The 27929-nt window shown below is 43.9% G+C and overlaps 1 protein-coding gene across 2 annotated transcripts in view; it reads left to right on the top strand.

The window, feature by feature from the left end:
* Positions 1–27929, top strand: part of CIMAP2 (ciliary microtubule associated protein 2) — a 43441-nt gene that overhangs the window by 12879 nt on the left and 2633 nt on the right. For both annotated transcript variants that reach the window (XM_007978621.3, XM_073007260.1), the window contains exons 8-9: positions 780–905; positions 2834–2967. In XM_007978621.3, coding sequence (XP_007976812.2) covers positions 780–905; positions 2834–2967 — 260 coding nt within the window. The remainder of the gene's footprint in view (positions 1–779; positions 906–2833; positions 2968–27929) is intronic.

The raw sequence follows: 27929 nt of genomic DNA, 5'->3' as shown, positions 1-27929 counted from the left end.
CCCCTGTCCTATGAAGATGGTGAAGTGGTTGTGAGAATTATCTGGGGCCCTGTACTCGGAGCCTACAGCATGGTGCCTGGTACCCAGGAAGCACCCAGCCAGTGCCAACCTTCCCCCTGCGCCTCCCTCCTCTGGCCTCAGAGCACTGGCGGATGGGCAGGGGAAACTGGAGCAGGGCAGAGTACAGTCTACCCACTGGAGGGCCTGCCCACCTGCTCCACCCAAGGGAGTGGTGTGCTGGGCCCTGGTGTTAAAGCAGTCCTCTGGGGGTCTGAGCAGGCCCCCAAAGCAGGGTCTGCCCCTGCTAGGCATTTTACAGCCCGTCTGAGGTAGGAATTATCATTTGCATTTCACTAAAGGAAACTGAAGCCCAGATCTGGAAAGGAAGTTGCCAAGTTCCCCCAGCAAGGGTGAGAAGGGGCTGGGATTGGAACCCAGCTCATCTGGCTCCAAGTCTGCTTGGAACTTGGAGTGGTGTGGTGTGGTGTGGTCTCCTTCCTCAGAAGTGGGGTCTTCAGCTCTCTGGGCCTCACCAGACAATGAAGACCCTTGGGCACCTAAAAAGAGGCATCAGGCTGTGATGGATGTTTGTTAGAGTGGGTGGCATGGGTCATGAGAGCCCTCTTGCTCAGAGGTAGCTGGGTACCTCCACCATCCTTGGCTCAAGACCCAGGCTGCTGGATGCATGGAGTCAGCTGGCCAGAGTCCTCACCTGCCCTGGGCCCAGGCTGACACTGCCAGAGCCTCTTCAGATTTCAGCCTTCCTTCCTTACTTGTAGGCCACATCTGGCCCCAGTTTCTGGCTTCCACAAGAGAAGAAATGCAAATCCGTCAACCAGCCCCCATTCCTGTTGACCTCCAAGGGGTCAGGCGCAAAGTCCTCTCAGATGATTATGGGAAGCTGGGTGAGTGGGTCTGGGGTGAGGGATACATGGGAACTGTCTCCCGCCTCTATAGCCAACACCAAAGCCTCTTTGTCCCCAGGTAACTGATGCTTTGAGTGAGCCATATGCCTCCCCTTTCTTTTCCCCAAGGGACCTGAGGTCCACTCCCACTGTCTTATTTTCCTAAGGCATTGGTTCTCAAACTTGAACTGATAGTAGCCTCACCTGCAGAACTTGTTAAAACCCAGATGGCTGGGCTCCATGCCAGAGCTTCTGGTACAGTAGGCCTGGGTTGGGACATGGGAATTTGCATTTCCAACAAGTTCAGGTGATGGGGATGATGCTATTCCAGGGACCACACTTTGAGAGCTAAGAAACATCCCACTGCAACCATGCCATTCTAGAGAAATGCTCCTTCCATTCTCTGTGTTTTTCTTGGGCCTCGGGGCAGCTGGTGAAGCTGGTGCATTTCCTGTCCCTCGCTGAGCAAGACCCCCTTCTGTCCCCTTCCCTTTCCCACTCTCTTCCTCATATCCAGAGGCAGCCATCCCCAAGTGTGCAATGTAATCTTTAGTTAGTGTTCTTGTAAACCAGCTAAATTCTTGGCCTTGGGCTTTGACCTCATTCTGTTTCTTACTCCACCCCTCTTCAGTTTGTAAATGCACCTTTTATTGGAATCTAATAATCGTAGAGAAAGGCACTGAGTCCTAAGTGCACAGCTCCATGAATTACCACATGATGGCCATAACTACCTCCCAGAATATTTAACAGCTCTTATTTCCAGTACCCCAAGAATCCCTGCCATTCCCACCCCCACCCCCAATTAGATAGCCTGTTATCCTGACTGACTTCCAGTAGCACAGGTCAGCCACCTCACCTCCTTACCTTCCCACACGGTAGCAAGGTCCTCAGCGTGCCCAGACCCCAGTGACCAATTCTTGTGAGGACCGGCTGGTTGTCCCTGAATCCTTCCTTTTTCCACCTCTAGCCTGCACCCCCTGCAGGGGAGAAAGTCTTTACCTGAGAGCCCCCAAGTGAAATGTTTAGACCAGAGCCAGATGACCCTGCTGCTACCACAGAGCCAGCCCCTGTGAAGTGGGAAGGGCTGATGTGAGGTCTGGGTTCTGGAGGCTCAGTTGGCCACACCCCACAGGGTGGGAGAGCCCCTCTACTTGTACCCCCGAAACCTGGGCGCCTCATGAAACAGGCTTCTCCCTTGTAGGAGGCAACTTCTGTTTAGCACGGGACTAGCTCCTGGGTTCTAACATCTCCCCAGCCCACCCCTCAGGACTGCTCCGCAGATGGCTGGGTTCTTGTCCTGCCTTTATTCTGCCCTTGCCGTGTTACCTTGGGCAAGTTACATCTCCTTTCCCAATCTCTCTGTTGGTGCCTCTAAGATCTGTGACACCGATATCTGGGTGGGATGCTGTATTCCCTTCCTAGAGCTGCCACAAACTAGGTGACTTAAAGCAACAGAAATATTCTCTGACAGTTCTGGAGGCGAGAAGTCTGAAATCAAGGCGTCTGCAGGTCCGCGCTCCCTCTGAAACCTATTGAGAAGAATCCTTCCTTCTTTGTAGCTTCTGGTGGTGGCCAGCAATCCTTGATGTTCCTTGGCTTGTAGTCATCACTCCAATCTGTATCCTGGCATGGCTGTCTTCCCGTGTGTCTCTTCTTCAAAGGACACCAGTCACATTGGATGAAGGGCCTACCTTACTGCAGTATGACTTAATCTTAACTAATTATGTCTGTAGCAACCTTATTTCCAAATAAGGTCACATTCTGAGGTACTGTGGTTGCTCGGGGTTGAGACCTCAACTATCTTTTTGGGGGACACAATTCAATTCATAACAGATAAAATAGGGAAGCGTCCGAGGGGAGGAGAGGAAGCCGAGACACAGTCTCCAAGCCAGGCTTGCTAATGTCCTGCCATCCTCTCCCTGTTGTAGAACCCAGTAGGTGTGGGCCGCTACCTCAACACCTGGCTGATGGAGACAAAGGACAGGCGGCAGCGATACCGGTCCCTATTCCTGGGTGGATCCAAACGCTACCTCTCAGACCTGGCCCGGGACATGCTTATGCAGTGAGTGCAGCTGGAGCTGCAGGCGAAGGGGTGAGGGTGGTGGTGGGTTCTTACTCTGGGGTGGATTAGTAGCTCCCCATGTTTGGTTCCCATGGGAACACAGCTTCTGCCCCTAATGCCAGCCAAATAGCAGAGGCAGTGGAGGGATGTTCACATTCAGATCCTGGCTCTGCCACTTACTGGATGTGTGAGGTTGGGCATGCTGCATCATTTCGCTGAGCCTCATTTCCTTTAGCTGTCAAAAGAGCAGATATTTGAGGAGACCCAAATGAAATGATCTGCTGAAAACCCTTGGTAAGGAAAAGGTACTCAATCGACCCTAAATATACCATTTGGAGCCCACACAGTCCAGTCTTGGCTCTCAGTGGCTTCACCACGTGGAATCTGTTTCTTGGTGTTCATAATGGGGGTTGCTAAAACTCATTTCAGGAGGTTGCAAAGCCTAAGAAGGGAAAAGTACATTAAATACTGTGGCAAACTATACAACAGCTTGTAAATGTTAGCTGCTGCCATATTTTATTGACCTAAGAGGCCATCAATTGCAATATAATAACAATTTCAGAAATGTTACAATGTTGACAAACATGCGCTTTAGAATCCAGTGTTTTTTTTTTTTGAAATTATGGTGAGGACATGAGGACCAGATTCTGAGGACAAGATTTCTTAGGAGAAATCAGCTTTTAAATGTAATTTCAAAAAATATTTTATTTTTTATCAAAGTTGTGCTGTGTCTTCCTCGTTCTCAACTTACCCCCTTGTTTTGGTGGGTTCCTGAGAAAGGGCCAAGGAAGGTAAGATTTTTGATAGAATGTATGCCTGAAAAAGTTTATTTTTCCTTTCTGCATATCTGATCAATAGTTTGGTTGGAAATAAAATTCTAGGTTGGATATAATTTTCCCTCTGAATTTTGCAGGCCTTTCGTAGCCTCCTAGCTTCAAATATGGTTGTTGAGAAGTCTTATGCCATTCTGGTTTTCCGTGCTGTGTATGTGACCTGCATTTTCCTTCCTGGAAGCTTTCAGGATCTTCTCTTTGTACTTCCTGTTCTGATGCGTCTTGGCATGGGTCTGTTTCATCCTTTGTGCTGGGTACTTAGTGGGTTCCCTCCATCTGGAGACTCAGCACCTTCTATTCTGAGAGAGTCTTTTGAGTTTTGTCTTTGACGATTTCCTCTCCTCTGTGTTCTCTCTGCTGCTTTTCAGATATCTCTTTTAGATGAATGTTAGATGCCCTGGTTTGGCACCCTAGTTTTCTTACCTTTTTTTCCCTCTCCTTTCTTATTTTCCATCTTACCTTTCTGTTCTACTTTCTGGTAAAATTTTCTTGTCCTTATCTACCCTACTATTACTTTTAAAATTTTGGCTATCATATTTTTTCGTTTCCAAGAGTTCTTTTGTTGTGGATTGCTCTTTTCTTTCTTCTTTTAATAGCACCCAGTTCTGTGTCATGTATGCAGTGTGCAGTATGTTCTTTTTTTTTCTTTTAAGATGAGGTCTCACTCTGACTCCCAGCCTGGAGCACAGTGATGCAATCTTGGCTCACTGCAATCTCTGCCTCGCAGGCTCAAGCGATTCTCCTGCCTCAGCCTCCCAAGTAGCTGGGATTACAGGCATGCACCATCACGCCCGGCTAATTTTTGTATTTTTTGTAGAGGCCAGGCTTCGTCATGTTGCCCAGGCTGGTCTGGAACTCCTGAGCTCAAGCAATCTGCCCGTCTCAGCCTCCCAAAGTGCTGGGATTACAAGTGTGAGCCACTGTGCCTGGCTGCAGTATGTTCTTTTATCTAAGGATGTTAATTAAGTTTTCCTGAAGTTCTTTTGCCCTCCTGTGTTGTCTCCAGTTCTTTCAAGTTTCTTTCTTTCTTTTGCTTGTTTGTTCATATTGAAGAGGAAAGCACTAAATAATACTGTGAGTCTGGGTGGGGCCTGTCAGTTGCTGTGAGTGATTGGCAGTGGATCTGGTCTTTCTGTTGAGACCCTCAAATGCCAGTGTCTCTAGGTATTTTCTGTGGGACTATTCAGCTTCTCTAGAAAATAATCCTCTGTCCTGGGTGGGGGTAACTGTGGTTGCTGGTGATTAGAGGAAGGAGACAGGGCTGTCTCATTCAGCGTATGGACTGCCTCCTACCCCCTCTCTTCTCATTGTGGGACCTGTCTGCCTACATTCCACTGTGCGCCTCCTCCTAGCCCCCTGGAATCTATCCACAAACCAAACCTCCAGTCTACTGCTGACTGGGTGAGGAGTCAGCGGGAGGTCGTGTCTAGATGGGATCTTATTCTGTTACCCAGGCGGGAGTGTAGTAGCACAATCATAGCTCACAGCAGCCTAGAACTTCTGAGCCAAAGCAATCCTCACCTTTGTCTCCCATGTAGCTGCAACTATAGGTGTGTGCCACCATGTCTGGCTACTTTTTTATTTTTGTAGAGACAGAGTCTCACTATGTTGCCCAGGCTTGTCTTGGGCTCAGGCTATCCTACCACTGTGACCTCCCAAAGTACTGAGATTATTGACATGATCTTCTATGTCTGGCCTCACCTGTTTTTTAAGATACCTGTGCGTCCCATTCCTAGATCTTTCTGAGGTTTTGTGGCAGGAGTTGGCAAGTGTCTCCCCAGTTTTCCCTATCCTTCCTTCCTTCCTTCCTTCCTTCCTTCCTTCCTTCCTTCCTTCCTTCCTTCCTTCCTTCCTTCCTTCCTCCCTTCCCTCCTTCCTCCCTTCCCTCCCTCCCTCCTTTTTCTCTCTTTCTTTCTTTCTCTTTCTTTCTTGCCTTCTTTCTTTCTTTCCTTTCTTTCCTCCTTCCTTCCTTCCTCTTTCTCTTTTCTTTCTTTCTTCTTTTCTTCCTTTCTTTCTTCCTTTTCTTTCTTTCTTCTTTTCTTCCTTTCTTTCTTCCTTTTCTTTCTTTCTCCTTCTTTCCTTCCTCTCTTTCTCTTTCCTTCCTTCCTTCCTTCTTTCCTTCCTTCCCCCCTCCCTCCCTATTTCTTTCTTTCTCTTTCTTTTTCTTTGTTTCTGTCTTTCTTTCTCTTCCTTCCTTCTCTTCTTTTTTCTTTTCTTTCTTTTCCTTTTCTTCTTTCTTTCTTTCTCCCTCTCCCTTCCCTCCTTCCTTCCCTCCCTCCCTCCTTTCTTTCTCTCTTTCTTTCTTGCCTTCTTTCTTTCCTTTCTTCCTTCCTTCCTCTCTCTTTTCTTTCTTTCTTTTCTTCCTTTCTTCCTTTTCTTTCTTTCTCCTTCTTTCCTTCCTCTCTTCTTCCTTCCTTCCTTCCCCCCTCCCTCCCTCTTTCTCTTTCTTTCTTTCTTTCCTCCTTTCTCTTTCTTTCTTTCTTTCTTTCTTTCTTTCTTTCTTTCTTTCTTTCTTTCTTTCTTTCTTTCTTTTTTCTTTCTTTCTTTCGTCTTTCTGTCTTTCTCTTCCTTCCTTCTCTTCTCTTCTTTTTCTTTTCTTCTTTCTTTCTTTCTCCCTCTCCCTTCCTTCCTTCCTCCTTCCCTCCCTCCCTCCCTCCCTTCCTGCCTTCCTTCCTTCCCTCCTTCTGCCTTTCTTTCTCTTTCTTTCTGTCTCTCTCCCTTACCCTTCCCTTCCCCTCCCTCCCTCCCTCCCTCCCTCCCTCCCTTCCTTCCTTCCTTCCTTCCTTCCTTCCCTTTTCTCCTTTCTTTCTCTCTCTTCTTTTCCTTTTTTACAGTGCAGTGGTATGAACACAGCTCACTGCAACCTTGACTTCTCAGGCTCAAGCGATTCCCCAGCCTCACTCTCCCTAGTAGCTGGAACCACAGGTGTGCACCAGCGTGCCTGGCTAATTTAAAAAGTTATTATTATTATTTTTTTTTTGTAGAGACAGGGTCTCACTATGTTGCTAAGGTTGGTCTCAAACTCCTGGCTTCAAGTGGTCCTCCCACCTTGGCCTCTCAAAGTGCTGAGATTACAGATGTGAGCCACCACGCCTGGCCTATTTTTAGTTTTAAAAAGAAACTTCCATACTGTTTTCCATAATGGCTGTTATAATTTACATTTCCACCAAAAGCATGTAAGAGCTCCCTTTTCTCCACATCCTTGCCAGCATTTGTTACTTTTTGTCTTTTGATAGTAGCCATCTTAACTGGGGTGAGATGATATCCCTCAATTGGGGTTTTGATTTGCATTTCCCTGATGATTTGTGATGTCAAGTATTTTTTCATATACCTGTTGAGCATTTGTATGTTTTCTTTTGAGAAATGCCTACTCATGTCCTTTGCCTACTTTTTTTGTTTGTTTGTTTGAGATGGAGTCTCACTCTGTCACCCAGGCTGAAGTGCAGTGGCGTGATCTTGGCTCACTGCAACCTCCACCTTCTGGGTTCAAGTGATTCTCTTGCCTCTGCCTCCTGAGTAGCTGGGATTACAGGTGTACACCATCACCCCTGGCTAATTTTTGTATTTTTAGTAGAGACGGGGTTTCACCATGTTGGCCAGGCTGGTCTTGAACTCCTGACCTCAGGTGATCCACCCGCCTTGGCCCTCCAAAGTGCTCAGATTATAGGCATGAGCCACTGCACCCACCCTGCCCACTTTTTAAACGGGATTATTATTATTATTGCTGTTGAGTTCCTTGAACATTCTGGATATAAGTTTCTTGTCTGATGAATAGTTTGCAAACATTTTCTCCTATTCTACACGTTGTCTCTTCACGCTATTGTTTCTTTTGATGTGCAGAAGCTTTTTAGTTTAATATAGTCCCATTTGTGTATTTTTGTTTTTGTTGCTTGTGCTTTTGAAGTCTTAGTCATAAAGTTGTTGTCTAGAACAATGTCCTAAAGTTTTTCCCTTATGTTTTATTCTAGTAGTTTTACAATTTTGGGTCTGACATTTAAGTCTTCAATCAATTTTGAGTTGATTTTTGTATATAGTAAGGGGTCTAGTTTCATTCCTATGGATATTCAGCTTTTCTAACATCATTTATTGAATGGTGTCAGAATAATACCATTCTATGTAAGGTCATTTTAACAATATTAATTCTTCCAGTTCATGAACATTGGATATCTTTCCATTTGTTTGTGTTCTCTTCAATTTCTTTCATCAGTGTTTTGCAGATTCCATTATAGAGGTCTTTCACCTCCTTGGTACATTTATTTCTAGGTATATTTTTTGGCAGCTATTGTAAATGGGATTGTTTTCTTGATTTCTTTTTCAGCTAGTTACTGGTGTATAGAAATGCTACTAATTATTGTATGTTGATTTTGTATTCTGACAACTTTACTGAATTCATTTCTCAGTTCTAAGAGTTTTTTGGTGGAGTCTTTAGGTTTTTCTCTATAAAAGATCATGTTACCTGCAAGGAGGGACAATTTATAATAACTTTCTCATTTGTAATTTAGATGCCTCTTATTTCTTTCTTTTGTCTGAGCTCTGGCTAGGACTTCCAGTACTGTGTTAAATAGGAATGGTGATAGTGGGCATCCTTGTCTTGTTCCACTCTTATTTAATATAGTACTAGAAGTCTTAAATGTTTATTGATTTTATGTTGTCAAAAAATCAACTTTTCGGCCGGGCGCGGTGGCTCACGCCTGTAATCCCAGCACTTTGGGAGGCCGAGGCGGGTGGATCACAAGGTCAGGAGATCGAGACCATGGTGAAACCCCGTCTCTACTAAAAAATAGAAAAAAAATTAGCCGGGCGCAGTGGCGGGCGCCTGTAGTCCCAGCTACTCGGGAGGCTGAGGTAGGAGAATGGCGTGAACCCAGGAGGCAGAGCTTGCAGTGAGCCGAGATTGCGCCACTGCACTCCAGCCTGGGCGACAGAGCGAGACTCCGTCTCAAAAAAAAAAAAAAAAAAAAAAAAAAAAAAAAAAAAAAATCAACTTTTCGTTTTGTTGATCCTTTGTATTTTTTTTTTAAGTCTCTATTTTGTTTAGTTCTGCTCTAATCTTTATTTCTTTCCTTCAGCTAATTTTGGGCTTGATTTGTTCTTGACCTTCTAGTTCCCTGAGGTTCATTGTTGTTTATTTGAAATCTTTCTACTTTTTTTTAATGTAAGCATTTATTGCTATAATCTTCTTTCCTCTTAGCACTGCTTTTGCTGTATGTTATGTTTCCATGGCTCACTACAGCCTCAACTTCCTGGGCTCAGGTAATTCTCCCACCTCAGTCTTCTGAGTAGCTGGAACTACAGGTGCACATCACCATGCCCAAGTAATTTTTTGTATTTTTAGTAGAGACAGGATTTCATCATGTTTCCCAGGCTGATCTTGAACTCCTGGGCTCAAGTGATCCATCCACTTCAGTCTTCCAAAGTGCTGGGATTCCAGGTATGAGACACTATGCCTGGCCTCTTTCTTAATTTATTCCTTGACCAAGTGGTCTTTCAGGAACATGTTGTTTAATTCCCATTTATTTGTACAGTTTCTAAAGTTCCTCTTGTTATTGATTTCTAGTTTTATTTTATTGTGGTCTGAGGAGATACTTGGTATGATTTTGATTTTTAAAAATTTGTGTGACTTGTTTCATGGCCTAACATATGGTCTATCCTGGAGAATGTTCCATGTGTTGATGAGAAGACTGTGTATTCTGTAGCTGTTGGATGAAATGTTCTGCAAATGTCTGTTAGGTCCATTTGGTCTATAGTGTAGATTAAGTCTCATATTTTTTGGTTGACTCTCTGTCGGATAATCTTTCCAGTGCTGAAAGTGGGGTCTTGTCTACAGCTATTATTGTATTGAGGTCTATCTCTCTCTTTAGTTCTAATATTATTTGCCTTATATATCTAAGTGCTCTGGTGTTGGTACATATATATTTACTATTGTTATATTCTTTTGATGAATTGATCACTTTATCATTATATAATGACTTTCTTTGTCTCTTTTTATTTATTTATTTTTTACTTAAGGTCTATTTTGCCTGATATAAGTACAGCTACTCCTGCACTATTTTGGTTTCCATTTTTGTGGAATATTTTTTCCATCCCTCCACTTCCAATCTATGTGTGTCTTATCAGGTGAAGTGAATTTCTTGTAGGCAGCAGATAGTTGTCTTCTAGACAGCAGCCAGTCTATATCTTTTAATTGGGAAATCTAAACCACTTACATTCAAAGTTGTTATTGATAAGCGAGAACTTACTCCTGTCATTTTGTTGTTTTCTGATTGTTTTATATATCTTTTGTTCCTTTCTTCCTCTTTTATTGTTTACTTTTACAATTTGGTGGGTTTTTGTAGTGATAACATTAGACTACTTTCTCTTTCTTGTTTGTGTATTTGCTCTACCAGAAAGTTTAATACTTTTGTATGTTTTCATGATTGTAGATGTTGTTCTTTCCCTTCCAGATGTGGGACTCTCTTAACCTTTTCTTGTAGGACTGGTCTAGTGGTGAATAATTCCCTGTTTTTGCTTGTGCTGCAAATAATTTATTTTGCCTTCATTTTTGAATGATAGCTTTGCTGGGTATAGTGTTTGTGGTTGGCAGATTTTTTGTTTGTTTCTTTTGTTTTTTTCCTTTCAGTACTTTGAATAATCATTCTATGCTCTCCTGGCTTGTAAGATTTCTGCTGTTTTGGATTTTTTTTTTTTTTTTTTTTTTTTTAAGACAAGGTCTCACTCTGTCACTCAGGCTGGAGTGTAGTCATGCAATCATGGCTCAGTGCAGCCTCGACCTCCCAGGCTCAAGCAATCCTCCCACCTCAGCCTCCCAAGTAGCTGGGAGCATAGGCATGTGCCACTATGCCTAGATATATATTTTTTTACTTTTTAGTTTTTGTAGAGATGGGGTCTGTGTTGCCTAGGCAGGTCTTGAACTCCTGGGCTCGAGCAATCCTCCTGCCTCGGCCTCCCAAAGTGCTGGGATTACAGGCGTGAGCCACTATGCCTGACCAGTCTTTGACTTTTGACAGTTGGACTGTAATGTATCTTGGAGAAGGCCCTTTTGATTGTATCTATTTGGGGTTCTGTGGGCTTCCTGTATCTGGATGTCTATACCTTTGGCAAGACTTGGGATGTTTTCAGCTATTATTTCATTAAATAGGTTTTCTATGTCTTTTCCAATCTCTTTTCCTTCTGGAACTCTCAAAATTAGAATATTTTATTCCATTGTGGTGTTCTGTCACATATACTTTCTTTATCTTGTAAATTTTTTTCTTCTTTTTTCTGTCTGACTAGATTATTTCAAGATGCCTGTCTTCAAGTTCAAAAATTCTTTCTTCTGCTTGATGTAGTGTATTGTTGAAGTTCTTGATTATATTTTTAATTTCCTGTATTGAATTGTTCAGTTCTAGGATTTCTGTTTGGTTCCTTTTTAGTGATATCTTTTTGTTGAATATCAGATCATCAGATCATCAATTATTTTCCTGACTTCTTTGTATTTTTTATCTGTTTTCTCTTATATCTCATTGATTTTTAAAATATCATTATTTTGAATTATTTTTCAGGCATTTCATAGATTTCCTTTGGTTTGGGATCTGTTACTGGAGAAATATTGTATTCCCTGGAGGTATGATGTTTCCTTGCTTGTTCATGTTTCTTGTGTCCCTGTGTTCATATGTGTGCATCTAGTATAACAGTCACTTTTTCCAATTTTATGACTGTCTTTCATAGGGAATTACTTTTACCTGTAGATGTATATATAGTGTTGGTTGGGTACAGTACTTTGGCTTTGATTCTGTGTGGATGCAGTAATGTAGTTTCTATATGATTTCTTCAGCTATAATCAGCATCAGTGGTGTCTTTGGGTTTCTTAGTGGCTTAGGCTGTGGCTGTTAGGAGAGGCTATGGCAAGACTTTGCTGGGGGTGGGGGTGCCAGGTGGGCTAGTCCTCAGGGACCAGTGGTGGCACAGTGGGCTGGGTATGTCAGTCCTTGGGCCCCTAGTTAACATATGTGAGTGCTGACAGAGGCAGGTCTGGGTGGGCTGGTCCTCAGGCCTCCAGGTGGTGTGTTTGGGTGCTGGTGTTGGCAGTGGTGGCCTGAGCCAGTGGGTTCTTGGGCCCCTGGGTGATATGCATGGCATCGGTGGTGACAGTAGTGGCAATGGGCCACACTTCTACTCTAGCCCCTGAGTGGTTCATGTGGGTGCCAGCAGTGGCAGTGGTGGGCAAGAGGGGCCAGTCCCAGGCTCCCGGGTGGTGTGTGTGTGCCAGCAGTGGTGATGGCAGGCTGAGTAGGCAGGTCCCTGGGCCCCTGGGAGATGCATGCATGGGCAGTGGGTAGGTGCATTAGTCTACCCCAAGGTCCCTGGACAACATGCACAAGCCCTGGTTGCAGTGGCTACAGGCAGAGTGGGCCTGTCTAAGGGCTCCCTGACAGTATACATGGGCTCTGGCAGTGGCAAGTGGGGTGCGTGGATCCTTAGGCCCCAAGATGGCACATTTGGGCACCAGAGTTCAGGTAGGGTGGGCCTGTCCTCAGGCCCTGGGACAGTGTGCAGGTGTGCAGCAGCTCTGCCACTGGAAGAGGTAGGGTTGCTGTTAGTGGCAGTGGTTCCAGGCAGCTAGCTGTCAGGCTCTGGGGAGCACAAACTTCAGCTTTCTTTGCCCCAGGTCTGCTTATTTAGTGCACTGTCCTGCCCATTCCCCAGGGTGTAGGACACTGCATGGGCTAGAATGCTGGGGACCTGTCCGCACTGCTGGCATTGGAACACTGCAGCTCTCTGAGTGGACATGAGGGGATGTCAGCAAGGCCCCAGGGATTTGGAGATACAGGATCCATAGGGCTCCAGAGCAGGATGTAGACTGGTGGGGACTGGGCTTTCAAAATGGTGCTGTGTTGCAACTGCTTAGGTATCAGGGGATAGGTGGGACCAGTGCAAACTCCCTGTTGGGAACAATGCTGTCACATGGACCCCCAGAAGTCCCCTGTATTAGTCTCAGGGCCTGCAAGGCCTGAGGGCTCTCCTGTGGGTAGGATTGCAGGAGCCTGTGGGGGGAATGTGGACCACGGGGGATCTCTTGCTCACCCTTTCTCCACACTGGGGACTTTTTCCTGGCTCTGAGCTGATCCCGGCCAGGCCAGCTGCTCCGCTTCCTTCTCCTTCCATGCCTCGGAAGTTCTATGCTGAATTCCATGTTCTCTCATTTGCTATATGCAACGTGTGGTTATCTACTTGCTCTTTTGGTCCTTCTTTGTGGAGGAGGCAAGTGCTCGGCACCTCTAGTCAGCCATCTTGAAGCCCCCCTCCTGTTGGTCTATGTTTAAAAAATTCCTTTATACTTTTAATGGGTTGCAGGAGGAAGTAGAGATAAATGCATATATTCGTCTGCCTTGTTCAATGGTAAATCATATGAAATGAAACACTTTTGGGGTGCAAAAGCATTTTCTTCCCCTTTCTAGTCAAGGTAGTTAGCCTTATTTTAGGGGTGTTAAAACCAGGACCAGAGAGAGGAAAAGAGGAGGACAACTTGCTTAAAGTCACACAGCTGGTGAGTGACAGAGCTGGCACTAGAATCTGGTCCTTCCCCTTCATGGGCAATGTCCTTTTATCAACACCCATGTGAGGATTTGGGGGTGCTAGGGCAAGTACCATGCCCAGACTCCTGCAGGGCCACTCCTCCCAGCTGCTCTTTTGCAAAGTCCAGTCTATATGCTGTTTGCTTAGCAAAAGACTAAGGAAGGGAAGGGTACCCCATCCCCACAGGACCTCCCCCTGGACATCTGTGTTCTCCCTCTGGATATCTGTCTTTCTCCTGTGTTCAGCATTCTCCTTCACCACTGTTAACACATCTAACACTCAGGCCAGTGAGAATTACAGGATTTCCAACCCTGGCTTAGAATTCCATGTCTGCCACTTAGCTGTGTGACTTGGGGCAAGTTGCTCAGAGAAGACCTCCCTCATCTGAAAAATGAGCATAAACTAATAATCACCTTCAGAATCCATTATGAGGACTGAATGAATGACACAGGTGAATGTACACTGCCCCTGTCGATGCTGTTTTGGAGGCATGTTGCACATGCTAGCTTCCTTTTCCCTTAGCAGCTGCTCCTGCCTTGGTAGAATTCCGTTGTGCTTATTTATATAAGGAAAAAGTTCTTTGCAGAGGCTTAAAATGCACGACATCCAGAAAGAGAAACTACAATTACTTAAATCACCCTCTGTTGCCAAAGACCCAAGCAAAAACCTCTAGTAAGATAGAGATTTTTATATAGAGACTGGGGGAGAAAAGCAGGTCCTTTGAGGCTTGAGGAGGATGAGGGCTTTGAAAGAGAAGGCCAAAAACATTGAGTAACTAGAGGTTTCTCAATGAAGTCAAGAACAAGATGGGGATGCTTGTGTCATTGGCATTATTTAACATTGTTTTGGAGGTTGTAGCAAAAGCAATAAGATAGGAAAAATAAATAAAAAATAGAAAACTTTGGTAAGGAAGAGCAACGTTATTACAATTGATAATGATATGTGTGTTTACTAAAAAATTCCAAGAGAGTTAATTTTAAAACTGTAAAGCTAAGGCAAAGACAGGCAACAAGTGTATAAATGAATATTTTCCTCTTATACTGCAGCCATAACAAATGGAAAATTAATTGAGGCAAAAAAAAGGATCCCATCCTTTCTTTTAGACAGGGTCTTGCTCTGCCACCCAGGGCTGCAGTGGCACGATCATGGCTCATTGTAACCTCCACTTCCCAGGCTCAATAGACCATCCTGCCTCAGCCTCCTGAGTAACTGGGACTACAGGCATGTGCCACCACACCTGGCTAATTTTTCTATTTTTTGTAGAGAGACGGGGTGTCACTGTGTTGCCCAGGCTGGTCTCAAACTCCTGGGTCAAGTGATCCTCCTGCCTTGGCTTCCAAGAGTGTTGGGATTATAAGTGAGCCACTGCACCTGGCCAATATCCCATTCTTTTCTTTCTTTCTTTTCTTCTTCTTCTTTTTTTTAAATTTTATTTTTGAGGGTTCTTTTTACTAAGATCCCATTCTTATTAGCAACACAAATGATAAAATACATTTGGGATAAACTTAATTTGGTATATTTAAGGCATAAATGAAGAAAAATAGAAATCTTCATTAACAGATGTTAAAGAATGCCTGAATAACTGGATGAAAAGACATGATATTGGAAAAATATTAAATCTTCCCGGTGATGTCCACATCTTAAGTCAAATCCTAAAGAGGTTGATGGGGCCAGAGGGGGAAACTGGATAAATTGATTATAAGCTTCATCTGAAAGAGTAAGATACATATAAATTTATTTTAAGATAGAGGAATAATGATCCCACTTTAAAATCCATTGACATATGTGTAGATAGCATAATATGGAGGACTGAGCACCACACTGTTGGCCATGATTATGTGTGGAGGGCAGGGTTACCAGATTCTTTCATATTCTATCTTGTTGAAATGTTTGAGTTTTTCAAAATAAGCATATATTGTTTTATAATCAGAAAAAATGGTACAAATCAGGACAAGAGTGCATGAGATAAACTACACAGAATATGAGTTCCCCTTTTAGATCCATCTCCAACCAAGAGTTACCCTTTGTGTTCCAGACCTCAGTTTTCCCATCTGTAAAAACAGAAGAGTTTATACCCTGGGGGACCTGGTGAGGCCTAAGTCTTATGAATGCTGCCAAACTGAAGCCAACCAGCAGGTCCCCATGGGTGTCAGACTGTTAGGCTGGGGCATGATTCTCTCTGAGGCTCAAGTTCAGCATCGTCCACAAAGCCCTTGCTCTACTTGGGCTCCTGGCTCAGGAGAATTATGCCAGGAGGCCCAGAAGATCGATCACAGGTGTGAAGGATTTCTTTATGCACTTTTTCACTGACTGATTCATTTGAAAAACCTGCCCTGTGGTTGGTTCTGTCCTGAGCGCGTCTGAGCTACTGATTGTTTTCAGGTGACCAGAAATAGTCTGCCATTCCCTCACTAAAAATTTCATTTTTGCATCGCAATTAAAAGAACTAGAGAAGCAAGAGCAAACACATTCGAAAGCTAGCAGAAGGCAAGAAATAACTAAGATCAGAGCAGAACTGAAGGAGATAGAGACACAAAAAACCCTCCAAAAAATCAATGAATCCAGGAGTTGGTTTTTTGAAAAGATCAACAAAATTGACAGACCACTAGCAAGACTAATAAAGAAGAAAAGAGAGAAGAATCAAATCGACGCAATTAAAAATGATAAAGGGGATATCACCACCGACCCCACAGAAATACAAACTACCATCAGAGAATACTATAAACACCTCTACGCAAATAAACTGGAAAATCTAGAAGAAATGGATAATTTCCTGGACACTTACACTCTTCCAAGACTAAACCAGGAAGAAGTTGAATCCCTGAATAGACCAATAGTAGGCTCTGAAATTGAGGCAATAATTAATAGCCTACCAACCAAAAAAAGTCCAGGACCAGATGGATTCACAGCTGAATTCTACCAGAGGTACAAGGAGGAGCTGGTACCATTCCTTCTGAAACTATTCCAATCAATAGAAAAAGAGGGAATCCTCCCTAACTCATTTTATGAGGCCAACATCATCCTGATACCAAAGCCTGGCAGAGACACAACAAAAAAAGAGAATTTTAGACCAATATCCCTGATGAACATCGATGCAAAAATCCTCAATAAAATACTGGCAAACCGGATTCAGCAGCACATCAAAAAGCTTATCCACCATGATCAAGTGGGCTTCATCCCTGGGATGCAAGGCTGGTTCAACATTCACAAATCAATAAACATAATCCAGCATATAAACAGAACCAAAGACAAGAACCACATCATTATCTCAATAGATGCAGAAAAGGCTTTTGACAAAATTCAACAGCCCTTCATGCTAAAAACGCTTAATAAATTCGGTATTGATGGAACGTACCTCAAAATCATAAGAGCTATTTATGACAAACCCACAGCCAATATCATACTGAATGGGCAAAAACTGGAAAAATTCCCTTTGAAAACTGGCACAAGACAGGGATGCCCTCTCTCACCACTCCTATTCAACATAGTGTTGGAAGTTCTGGCTAGGGCAATCAGGCAAGAGAAAGAAATCAAGGGGATTCAGTTAGGAAAAGAAGAAGTCAAATTGTCCCTGTTTGCAGACGACATGATTGTATATTTAGAAAACCCCATTGTCTCAGCCCAAAATCTCCTTAAGCTGATAAGCAACTTCAGCAAAGTCTCAGGATACAAAATTAATGTGCAAAAATCACAAGCATTCTTATACACCAGTGACAGTCAAACAGAGAGCCAAATCAGGAATGAACTTCCATTCACAATTGCTTCAAAGAGAATAAAATACCTAGGAATCCAACTTACAAGGGATGTAAAGGACCTCTTCAAGGAGAACTACAAACCACTGCTCAGTGAAATCAAAGAGGACACAAACAAATGGAAGAACATACCATGCTCATGGATAGGAAGAATCAATATCGTGAAAATGGCCATACTTCCCAAGGTAATTTATAGATTCAATGCCATCCCCATCAAGCTACCAATGAGCTTCTTCACAGAATTGGAAAAAACTGCTTTAAAGTTCATATGGAACCAAAAAAGAGCCCGCATCTCCAAGACAATCCTAAGTCAAAAGAACAAAGCTGGAGGCATCACGCTACCTGACTTCAAACTATACTACAAGGCTACAGTAACCAAAACAGCATGGTACTGGTACCAAAACAGATATATAGACCAATGGAACAGAACAGAGTCCTCAGAAATAATACCACACATCTACAGCCATCTGATCTTTGACAAACCTGAGAGAAACAAGAAATGGGGAAAGGATTCCCTATTTAATAAATGGTGCTGGGAAAATTGGCTAGCCATAAGTAGAAAGCTGAAACTGGATCCTTTCCTTACTCCTTATACGAAAATTAATTCAAGATGGATTAGAGACTTAAATGTTAGACCTAATACCATAAAAATCCTAGAGGAAAACCTAGGTAGTACCATTCAGGACGTAGGCATGGGCAAAGACTTCATGTCTAAAACACCAAAAGCAACGGCAGCAAAAGCCAAAATTGACAAATGGGATCTCATTAAACTAAAGAGCTTCTGCACAGCAAAAGAAACTACCATCAGAGTGAACAGGCAACCTACAGAATGGGAGAAAATTTTTGCAATCTACTCATCTGACAAAGGGCTAATATCCAGAACCTACAAAGAACTCAAACAAATTTACAAGAAAAAAACAAACAACCCCATCAAAAAGTGGGCAAAGGATATGAACAGACATTTCTCAAAAGAAGACATTCATACAGCCAACAGACACATGAAAAAATGCTCATCATCACTGGCCATCAGAGAAATGCAAATCAAAACCACAATGAGATACCATCTCACACCAGTTAGAATGGCGATCATTCAAAAGTCAGGAAACAACAGGTGCTGGAGAGGATGTGGAGAAATAGGAACACTTTTACACTGTTGGTGGGAGTGTAAACTAGTTCAACCATTATGGAAAACAGTATGGCGATTCCTCAAGGATCTAGAACTAGATGTACCATATGACCCAGCCATCCCATTACTGGGTATATACCCAAAGGATTATAAATTATGCTGCTATAAAGACACATGCACACGTATGTTTATTGCAGCACTATTCACAATAGCAAAGACTTGGAATCAACCCAAATGTCCATCAGTGATAGATTGGATTAAGAAAATGTGGCACATATACACCATGGAATACTATGCAGCCATAAAAAAGGATGAGTTTGTGTCCTTTGTAGGGACATGGATGCAGCTGGAAACCATCATTCTCACCAAACTATCACAAGAACAGAAAACCAAACACCGCATGTTCTCACTCATAGGCGGGAACTGAACAATGAGATCACTTGGACTCGGGAAGGGGAACATCACACACCGGGGCCTATCATGGGGAGGGGGGAGGGGGGAGGGATTGCATTGGGAGTTATACCTGATGTAAATGACGAGTTGATGGGTGCAGCACACCAACATGGCACAAGTATACATATGTAGCAAACCTGCACGTTGTGCACATGTACCCTACAACTTGAAGTTTAATAATAATAAATAAATTAAAAAAAAAAATTTCATTTTTGCATTCATATTTTTAAGTTTTAAGAGTTATTTTTTGTTTTCTGAATGTTCCTTTGATAACAATATGCTCTGGTTTCATGAAGGCAGTGCTTTCTCATCTTTTGAAGATATTAAGACAAATATTTTCAAAAGATTAAAGATTAATATCTTCTTTTTGAAGATATTAAGACTATTTGCTTGACATTGTCCCCATTTTTTCCAAATCTCATTTTTCTGTATGTTCATTTTGGCCTCAGTCTTCCGTATCAGAGGTTTTTCCTCGAATGTCTGGTGATCCTTGGCGCTGCATCCCTGTCCAACTGTAAATCCTTCTGAAGGCTCTGGGGTACTTGTTGATTATGGACTCCACCACAGAATGATCAAGCTGGGTGTTTTCACTGGGTGAACTCCCAATGTCACTACTGTTAGAGCTTTCCTCTTGGCCTTGGCCAGAGCAAGCTTCTCTGGGGGGTGTAAGCTTGGCTGTCCAAGCTCTAGAATCTAAGTTGAAGGAAAGAGGCTACAGTTCTCAATATTTAGTGATTCAACTTCTATTTAATTCCCTGTTTGTTTGTTTGTTTGTTTTGAGACAGAGTTTTGTTCTTGTTGCCCAGGGTGGAGTGCAATGGCATGATCTCAGCTCACCACAACCTTCGCTTCCTGGGTTCAAGTGATTCTCCTGCCTCAGCCTCCTGAGTAGCTAGGGTTACAGGCATGTGCCACCATGCCCGGCTAATTTGATATTTTTAGTAGAGACAGAGTTTCTCCATGTTGGTCAGGCTGGTCTCGAACTCCTGACCTCAGGTGATCTGCCTGCCTTGGCCTCCCAAAGTGCTGGGATTACAGGCATGAGCCACCGTGCCCAGCCCAATTCCCTGTTTTAAATATGGTACTCATGATTTCAACTATGTCTGGTGCTGTTCTGAACAGAGAATCTGTCTCCAGAGAATAAATCTCCAATCTTCTGCCAGGCTAAATGAAGGGCACTCATCTGGCTGCAGACAGTGCGGAAGAGAAACTGATATTATACAGATTATCAAATGGATATTATACAGCTCGATCCCTGTTTTAGGTTTCATCTTCATTCCCACTTCCAGAGGTACCTGGTACCTTAGTCTTTTGGAGTCGGGGGATTCTTAGCTTTACCCTCTACTGATTTGGGGTTTAGCTTTCTTAGGTCTACTAGGTTAGTCACCATTCTTCCATCTGCTTTTCAACTTCCAAAATATTTTTTCTCCCTGCTGCTGCTTCTATTCTTTTTGCCCTTGTGGGTATATGCCTTAACATTTTTATTCCTTTACTTTGTTTTAGTGAGGTTTCAGGAGGGAGAGAGGTTAATATACCCATCCAATCTATGAAAAGTGTGGTGAAATTTCTGGGTTTCAAAGGTAAAATAAAAATCTTGCTAGTATCATATCTAAAATGACACTGAACCTGCAATCTAGATAAAAGACAATCAGGCATATTTCATACTTCTCTTCTGAAACATAAATGATAGAAAACACTGTTTATATAATTCTCAAGGAAAAGAATTGGGACTATGTAGAGTCTTCTATGTAGCCAACCAGTCATTCATGTGCAAAGCAAATGAGAGATGCACAAATATTGGAATGTATATGAAATGCATGTTTTCTGAAAATATTACTGAAAGATATACTCCAGTCAAATGAAAAATGAATTAACATGGAGAGCTTAAGAAAGGGGAAGACATGGCTGGGTGCAGTGGCTCATGCCTGTAATCCCAGCACTTTGAGAGGCTGAGGTGGGTGAATCACCTGAGGTCAGGAGTTTGAGACCAGCCTGGCCAACGTGGTGAAACCTCATCTCTACTAAAAATGCAAAAATTAGCCAGGCGTGGTGCTGCATGCCTGTAATCCCAGCTACTCAGGAGGCTGAGGCAGGAGAATCACTTGAATCTGGGAGGCAGAGGGTGCAGTGAGCCAAGATTGTGCCATTGCACTCCAGCCTGGGTGACAAGAGCGAAACTCCATCTCAAAAAAAAAAAAAAAAAAAAAAAAAGAAAGAAAGAAAGAAAGAAAGAAAGGGGAAGACTTGCATGTAAAAATACATCTGGCTATGATATATCAGATAAATGTAACCAACGACGAGAAGGAAGAGTAGTAATACAAACACTAAGCAAAATAGAATTCAAGACAAAAATGGTAAGTGAAACAAAGATGAGTATTTAATCATGGTAAACAATAAAATTCATGAAGAAATTATAATAACCATGAATTTTTTTTTTTTTTTTTTTTTTTTTTTTTTTTTTTTTTGACACAGGGTTAGGCTAGAGGCTGGAGTGCAGTGGCACAATCATGGCTCACTGCAGCCTTGACCTCCCAGGCTCAAGCAATCCTCCCACCTCAGCCTTCCAAGTAGCTGGGACTACAGCATGTGCCACCACGCCCAGCTAATTTTGTATTGTTTGTAGATGGGGTTTCACCACGTGGCATCATGTTGGTGCTCAAAAAGTTTCAGATTTCAGAGCATTTGGATTTTGGATTTTCAGATAAGGGAAGCTCAACCAGTACCACTAATGTTTTACTCTTTTTGCTTTATGACCTATCTTTCTACCTGTCTATCCATCTGTTAATTATCTTTCAGTTTTAATAAAGTTTAAAGGAAATGGCAGCCATGAGTACACCTTCTCCTAAATGCTCCAGCATGCATACTGCATTTTTGGTATTTGAAGCTAAAAGGCATATTCTTTGTCTAGAAATCTGAAATGGAAATCATAAATGTCTATTCTCTGTAATGATAGTAATACATTTTTATATTCTTGGACTATCTTTAAAATGGACAAAGTGATGGGATTTTCTGTTGTTGTTGTTTTTGTTTTGCTTTGTTTTTTCTTTTTTTAGACAGAGGCTTGCCCTGTCACCCAGGCTGGAGTGCAGTGGCGTGATCTTGGCTCACTGCAGCCTTGACCTCCTGGGCTCAAGCACTTCTCCCACCTCAGGCTTCCAAGTAGCTGGAACTACAGGTGCGTGCCACCACGCCCAGCTAATTTTGTAATTTTTGTACAGGAGGTTTCGCCATGTTGCCAGGCTGTTCTCAAACTCCTGGCCTCAAGTGATCTGCCCGTCTCAGCCTCCCAAAGTCCTGGGATTACAGGCATGAGCCACTGTGCCTGGTCGGACAAAGTGATTTTGTATGTACTTATTGCATACAATAGCTTTAAAGGGTAGCGATTACTTTCAATGCTTTTCAGTTGAGAGTATCGAAGTTTGAAGAGAAAAAGTGATTTTCCAAAGTCACTGTTAGTAAATGGCATTGATGCATATATTTCTCAAAAATTGATTGTGCACCTACTGTGTGCCAGGCACCTTGCTGGTTCCTAGGACACTGCAGAAGAGAATCAGACAGCAGTCTGGTCCAGAGTGGCTCCAGCTTCATGGGGAGGGCACTCACCCACCTCCCCAGAGCTACAGGGCAGCCTGAGAAGGATGAGGGCAGGTGGAGCCCAGGACTTCTCTCTCTCTGTCCAGAACACTTTGCCCACTCTTTCCCCCGAAGCTTTCTGGAAGATGAGAGCAGAAGGGAAGGCTCTTTGAACCCAGGGAAGCTGAGGCATGGTTGGCCTTCACCATGACCCATCTTCCTGCCCTTACTCCACCTGACCTTATTTGATCACTCTCCTTTTACCCTTTGTGCATGCTGTTTTGGTGAGAGATTTGGAAGTTTGGGTAGGAAAGAGGGACTCAGGAAGTTCAGCACGTGGAGTCCCCTCCTTCTCCCCTCAACCCCTCTGCACGTTTACTCTGGGACACGGAAGTCAGTTGGTTGCCATTCAGACTGTGTGGCACCAGGGGAAACTGGGCTTTGCTCCAAGAGAAGGCATTTGGGAGAGAAGGCCCTACTTTTTCATTTCTCCTTCCTTCCCTCTCTCCCTTCCCCCCTCCCTCCTCCACTTTCCTTCCTTCCTTCCTTCCTGCCTGCCTGCCTGCCTTCCCTCCTGCCTTCCCTCTGTCTCCCTTGCTCTCCTTATTCCTCTCTGTATTTCTGGTGGAGGTGGATGGGGTAGAAACTTGAGTATATTTCTGGGCTGATGGGCAGGGAAGGAGTGGGAGATTCCTTGTGAGGTGGTGGAACATGCTCTTTGCTTGGGCTGGAGGGGTGATCACCCTGAGCACAGGGAGAAACGTTGGCCTTGGATGGGGGTAGGGGGTGGGGGAGAAAAAGGGTTGATGATTTAATTGAATTTAGTGGATATTTGCTAGGGGTCAGAACACAGAAGGTCTCAGGCAAACGGGGCAGAGGGGAAGGGTTGATTTAGCATCAGGTACATGAAGGAGGGCTCAGCCAGGTGCCATGAGCATGTGGGCATGTCTACCCTGAAAGGTGGCCTGGAGAGATGGAGGATATTCCAGGCAGCCAGTCTGGGTGTGAGGGGTAAACGAGCCTGGCCTGATCAGGGATGGCTGAGCAGCGGGAGGGTGGGCTGTGGCAGGGGATACAGAAGAACAAAGCCAGGTGGATCAGGTGGGGTGGGATCAGCCGAGTCTTGATGGAGGAGTCTGGTGTCTTTGCTGACGAATACCTGCAAATCAAGCAGCCAGTAAGTGTTCTTCAAAGTGCAGTTGACGTGGGAGGAAATCTTTGGAAAACGCCACTTGGAAGATATAATGTTGGGACGGGACTCGCCTTTGCCTTCTCATATCTGAATTAACAGTTGCTCAGGTAGGAAACCTTTAGGGGGTTATAAAATATTACAGTAGACCCCCCCAAAAATGTGTCCTATATTGAGGTAGGGGACTGTGGTTCTGTTGTTTACAAGCCATATGCTATTGACAAGTCCTGTGACCTTCCTGTTGCATATTTTGTTCCCTAAATGACGTCAGCATTTATAGCCCATGTCCCCATAGGTAGCCTGGACTCCGCTCTGTGTCATCTGCTTGATGGCCTTCAGATCACCATGGACTTTTCACCCTGACATGGCCCGTTTGAGGCTCCAACAAGTTGGTGAACATCGGGAGAGCAGGTTAAAGTCTCCACTTTGGCATCTCTTAGCTGTGTGACCCTGGGCTACTAACCACAACTCTCTTTTCTTAGCTGTAGAGTGGGCACAATGAAGCCTGTCTCACAGGCCAGGGTCTATGTGGAAGACTTGCCATCCAACTCTTTCCCCATAGCCCAGCACCACACAGCAGGGCACTGCCGGCATGTGGGAGGGGTAAGGTGCCTCTTCTACATGGTGCCAGATTCTCCTGCCCAGTGGCAGGACGGTTAGCATTCCAGGTGCCTGCCCACTGGTTGGGGAGTAGTGGTCCCCAGTCTGGGAAGACCCCAAAACCCTCTTGCATGTTTTCATTGCCCCCAAGGGGGAAAATGCCACCCCCAATTTAGCTGATTCAATTTAGGATACATTTACTGAGCACGAAGAACGTGCAAGGAAGTCTGCTGGGATCACCCTTGAAGGGGTCTGTGTGTAATGGTTGGAAGGAGCAGAGGCCTGGGAGGCAGAACAGACTTTCTGTCCCTAATCTATGCAGATCATTTCATCTTTTTCTGGCATTGAGTATACATTTGTACTGAATACCTATGTTTAAGGCTATGGCTGTTTTTCCAAATTGCTTATAGTTGCAGATAGACTGTATTGGAGTGGGAAAGAAGAAATACTATGGGAGTTCAGAGGAGGCAAATATTACATTGAATTTGGAGCTGTCCAAGCAGGGAGGGCCACTTGGAAGAAGTGGCATTTGATCTGGTTCTGAAAAGCTGGATAAGAGTTGGGCTTGGAAAGGGGTAACAACCGTTAATCAAAGGTTGACTGTGTGCCAGGCACTGTACTCAGCTCTGTATAAACATCTCTCATCCGGGAGTAGTGGTTCATGCATGTAATCCCAGCACTTTGGGAGGCTGAGGCAGGCAGATCACCTGAGGAGTTCGAGACCAGCCTGGCCAACATGGTGAAAGCATGTCTTTACTAAAAATACAAAAATTAGCCGGGTGCGGTGGCGGGTGCCTGTAGTCTCAACTACTCAGGAGGCTGAGGCAGGAGAATCACTTGAACCCAGCAGTGGAAGTTGCAGTGAGCTGAGATCCCACCACTGTACTCCAGCCTAGGCAACAGAATGAGACTCCATCTCAATTAAAAAAAAATCATCTCTCATGGGCATCACAAAGCCCTGTGAGGTATGTAATAACTGCCTTTATTATATAGATGAGGATGAGGAAACTGAGTAACTTTCCCAGAGCCACAGCGAGTTACTGACTATAGCAGTTAGCTATTGCTACATAACAAACCACCCAGAAACTCAGTGGCTTAAAACAATAGCCATTTGTTATTGTTCATGAGTCTATGGGTTGGCTGGGGGCTGGCTGGTCTGGGATAGTCTTGGATGGAACAACTATACTCTCTTCCACACAGACTCCAGCCTTCAGCAGTGTAGCCCAGGCTTGCCTCTATGAAGGAGGCTGGGGTTTGAGAGAGGAAGTGTGCAAGGCCTTTTGCAGCCCAGCCACACCATTATTTCTACCACATTCTGTTGGCCAAAGCAAGTTCATGGCCAGCCCAGATTCAAGCAGGGCGGGGGTGCGTGGGGAGTAGACTCCACCTCTTGATGGGAGAGGCTGCAATCGCATTGGAAAAGCCACCAATACAAAGAGCTATGGAGGCCTGGGCCATTTTTGCTCTCTGTCTAGTACAGTCACAAAATAGGAGTGGGTCTCTGGTCCATCTGGCTCCAAGCTGTGTTGTTTCTTCAAGGGTTTTCTTCTTCCAGGGAGGAGAAAAATATTTAGGACAGAGGGAAGAGCATGAGTAAAGGAAAGGAAGCAAAAAGTTCAGGAAATACCTGGGCAATACTAAATGGCCCATTTTGAATGATGTGTGGGGTGTGTAGAGGGGAATAGTGGATAATAAGGCAGGAGAGGTGGTTCGGTCAGTCCTTAGAGGGCTGGAATGCATAGCTAAGCTGCTTGGACTTTATCTTGTATGTGAGAAGCCACATAATTTTTTTAAAGTTGAATTTATTTATTTTATTTATTTATTTATTTTTTTTTCGAGACAGAGTTTTATTTTGCTCTGTTGCTCAGGCTGGAGTGCAATGGCGTGATCTCGGCTCACTCCAACCTCTGCCTCCTGGGTTCAAGCAATTCTTTTGCCTCAGCCTCCCGAGTAGCTGGGATTACACCTCCCACCACGCCTGGCTAACTTTTGTATTTGTAATAGAGACGGGGTTTCGTCATGTTGGCCAGGCTGGTCTCAAACTCTTGACCTCAGGTGATCCACCTGCCTTGGCCTCCCAAAGTGCTAGGAATACAGGCATGAGCCACCGCGCCCAGCCTAAAGTTGAACTTATTATAGTATAACTCACATGCAGTAAAATTCATTCTCTTTAGGTATACAACTCTATGAGGTTTTTCTGTTGTTTTTTGAGATAGTGTCAACACTCTGTCACCCGAGCTAGAGCGCAGTGGCATGAACATGACTTATGGCAGCCTCAACCTTCTGGGCTCAAGCAATCCTCCCACCTCAGCCTCCCGAGTACTGGGACTATAGGTGTGCACCACTGCACCCAGGTAATTTTTAAATTTTTTGTAGAGATGTGCTTTTGCTATTGTGCCCAGGCTGTTCTTGAACACCTGAGCTCAAGCAATCCACCCACCTCAGCCTCCCAGAGTGCTGGGACTACAGGCATGAGCCACCACACCCAGCCCAATTCTATGAATTTTGACAAATGCATGTAGTTGTCATACATATCACCTCAGGCAAGATGTAGAATATTCCTATCCCCCTTATGCTATCTGTAGTCAGTCTACTCCTCCTACTGCCATCCCTGGCAACTCTGTCATCCCTGGAGTTTTGCCTTTTCCAGAATGTCATATAAATGGAATCATCTGTATGTAGAATTTTGTATCTTTTTCTTTCATGTTACACAGTGCTCTTGAGATTCAGCCATGCTGTTGTTGTATGTATCCATAGTTCGTTCCTTTTTAATGCTGAGTTGGATTGCACTGTATGGTTGCGACACAGTTTGTTTATCCATTCCTAAGTTGAGGGACATTTGGATTGTTTACAGTTTGGGGAATTTTTAATAAAGCTGCTACAGTTACATACAGGTCTTCACGTAGACATACGTTTCTATTTCTCTCTGGTAAATATCTAGGAATAGGATTTCTAGGTCATTTGGTGGGTGTGTGTATAACTTTGTAAGAAGCTGTTGAACTATCTTGAAATGGCTGGTCCATTTTGCCCTCCCACCAGCAATGTATGAGGGGTCTAAGGGTTCTGCATCCTTGTCAGCACTTGGTATTGTCAGGGTATTTTCTTTTCTAATTTAAGCCATTCTAATAGTATATTTCATTATGGTTTGAATTTGCATTTCTCCAGTGACAAGATGTTGAGGATCTTTTCATATGCGTCCTCTGATGTCTTCTTTTGGTGAAGTGTTTTCAAATCTTTTGCACATTTTAAACAAATGGGTTGCTTGGTTTCTTATATTCAGCTTTGAGTTCCTTAGATATTCTAAGCATAAGACCTTTATCAGATATGTGTTTTGCAAATATTTTTTTCCCAGATATCCAGAAGGATTTTAATGGGAAGTAATTCTTGTGTTTAATAAACATACTTATGGCATTATGGACTGTTGCGGGGATAGAGACAAGGAGGCTGCCTCAATGGTAGAGATGAGAAATGAGGCATGGGGCCGGGCCAGGGGCCGTGAACATGGTGAGGAATGGTGAGACAGGAGGCGTGGAGACCCACTGGATGGTGGGAAAGACCTTTCTTACCCTGGTGAGTCCTCCCTCCTTTGACAAATATTTGTTAAGCACAGGTAATGATCTAGGCATAGGGGAAATACCAATGAAGAAGTCCAAGTCCTGCATTCATGGAGTTCACATCTTGTTGGGGAGGACAGAAAACAAACAGATACATCAAGTGTGTAACGTACGGGCTGGCGGATGCTGTTTGACACACACATCAAGGGGTTCTTATAGTAGTGCCATCTTCCAAAGGGCTCATGGGATGGGAGGTTGAGTCCTCCAGGTTTCCACTCATGGGAAAGAACTGGAGCAGTGGAGGGAAAGTGGGATGAGGTCAGGGCT

Source organism: Chlorocebus sabaeus, chromosome 20 (genome assembly GCF_047675955.1).
Source record: "Chlorocebus sabaeus isolate Y175 chromosome 20, mChlSab1.0.hap1, whole genome shotgun sequence".
In the NCBI taxonomy this organism is placed as follows: Eukaryota; Metazoa; Chordata; class Mammalia; order Primates; family Cercopithecidae; genus Chlorocebus; species Chlorocebus sabaeus.
Note: the sequence above shows the minus strand (reverse complement) of the source record. Positions and strands in the feature narration are given on the sequence as shown.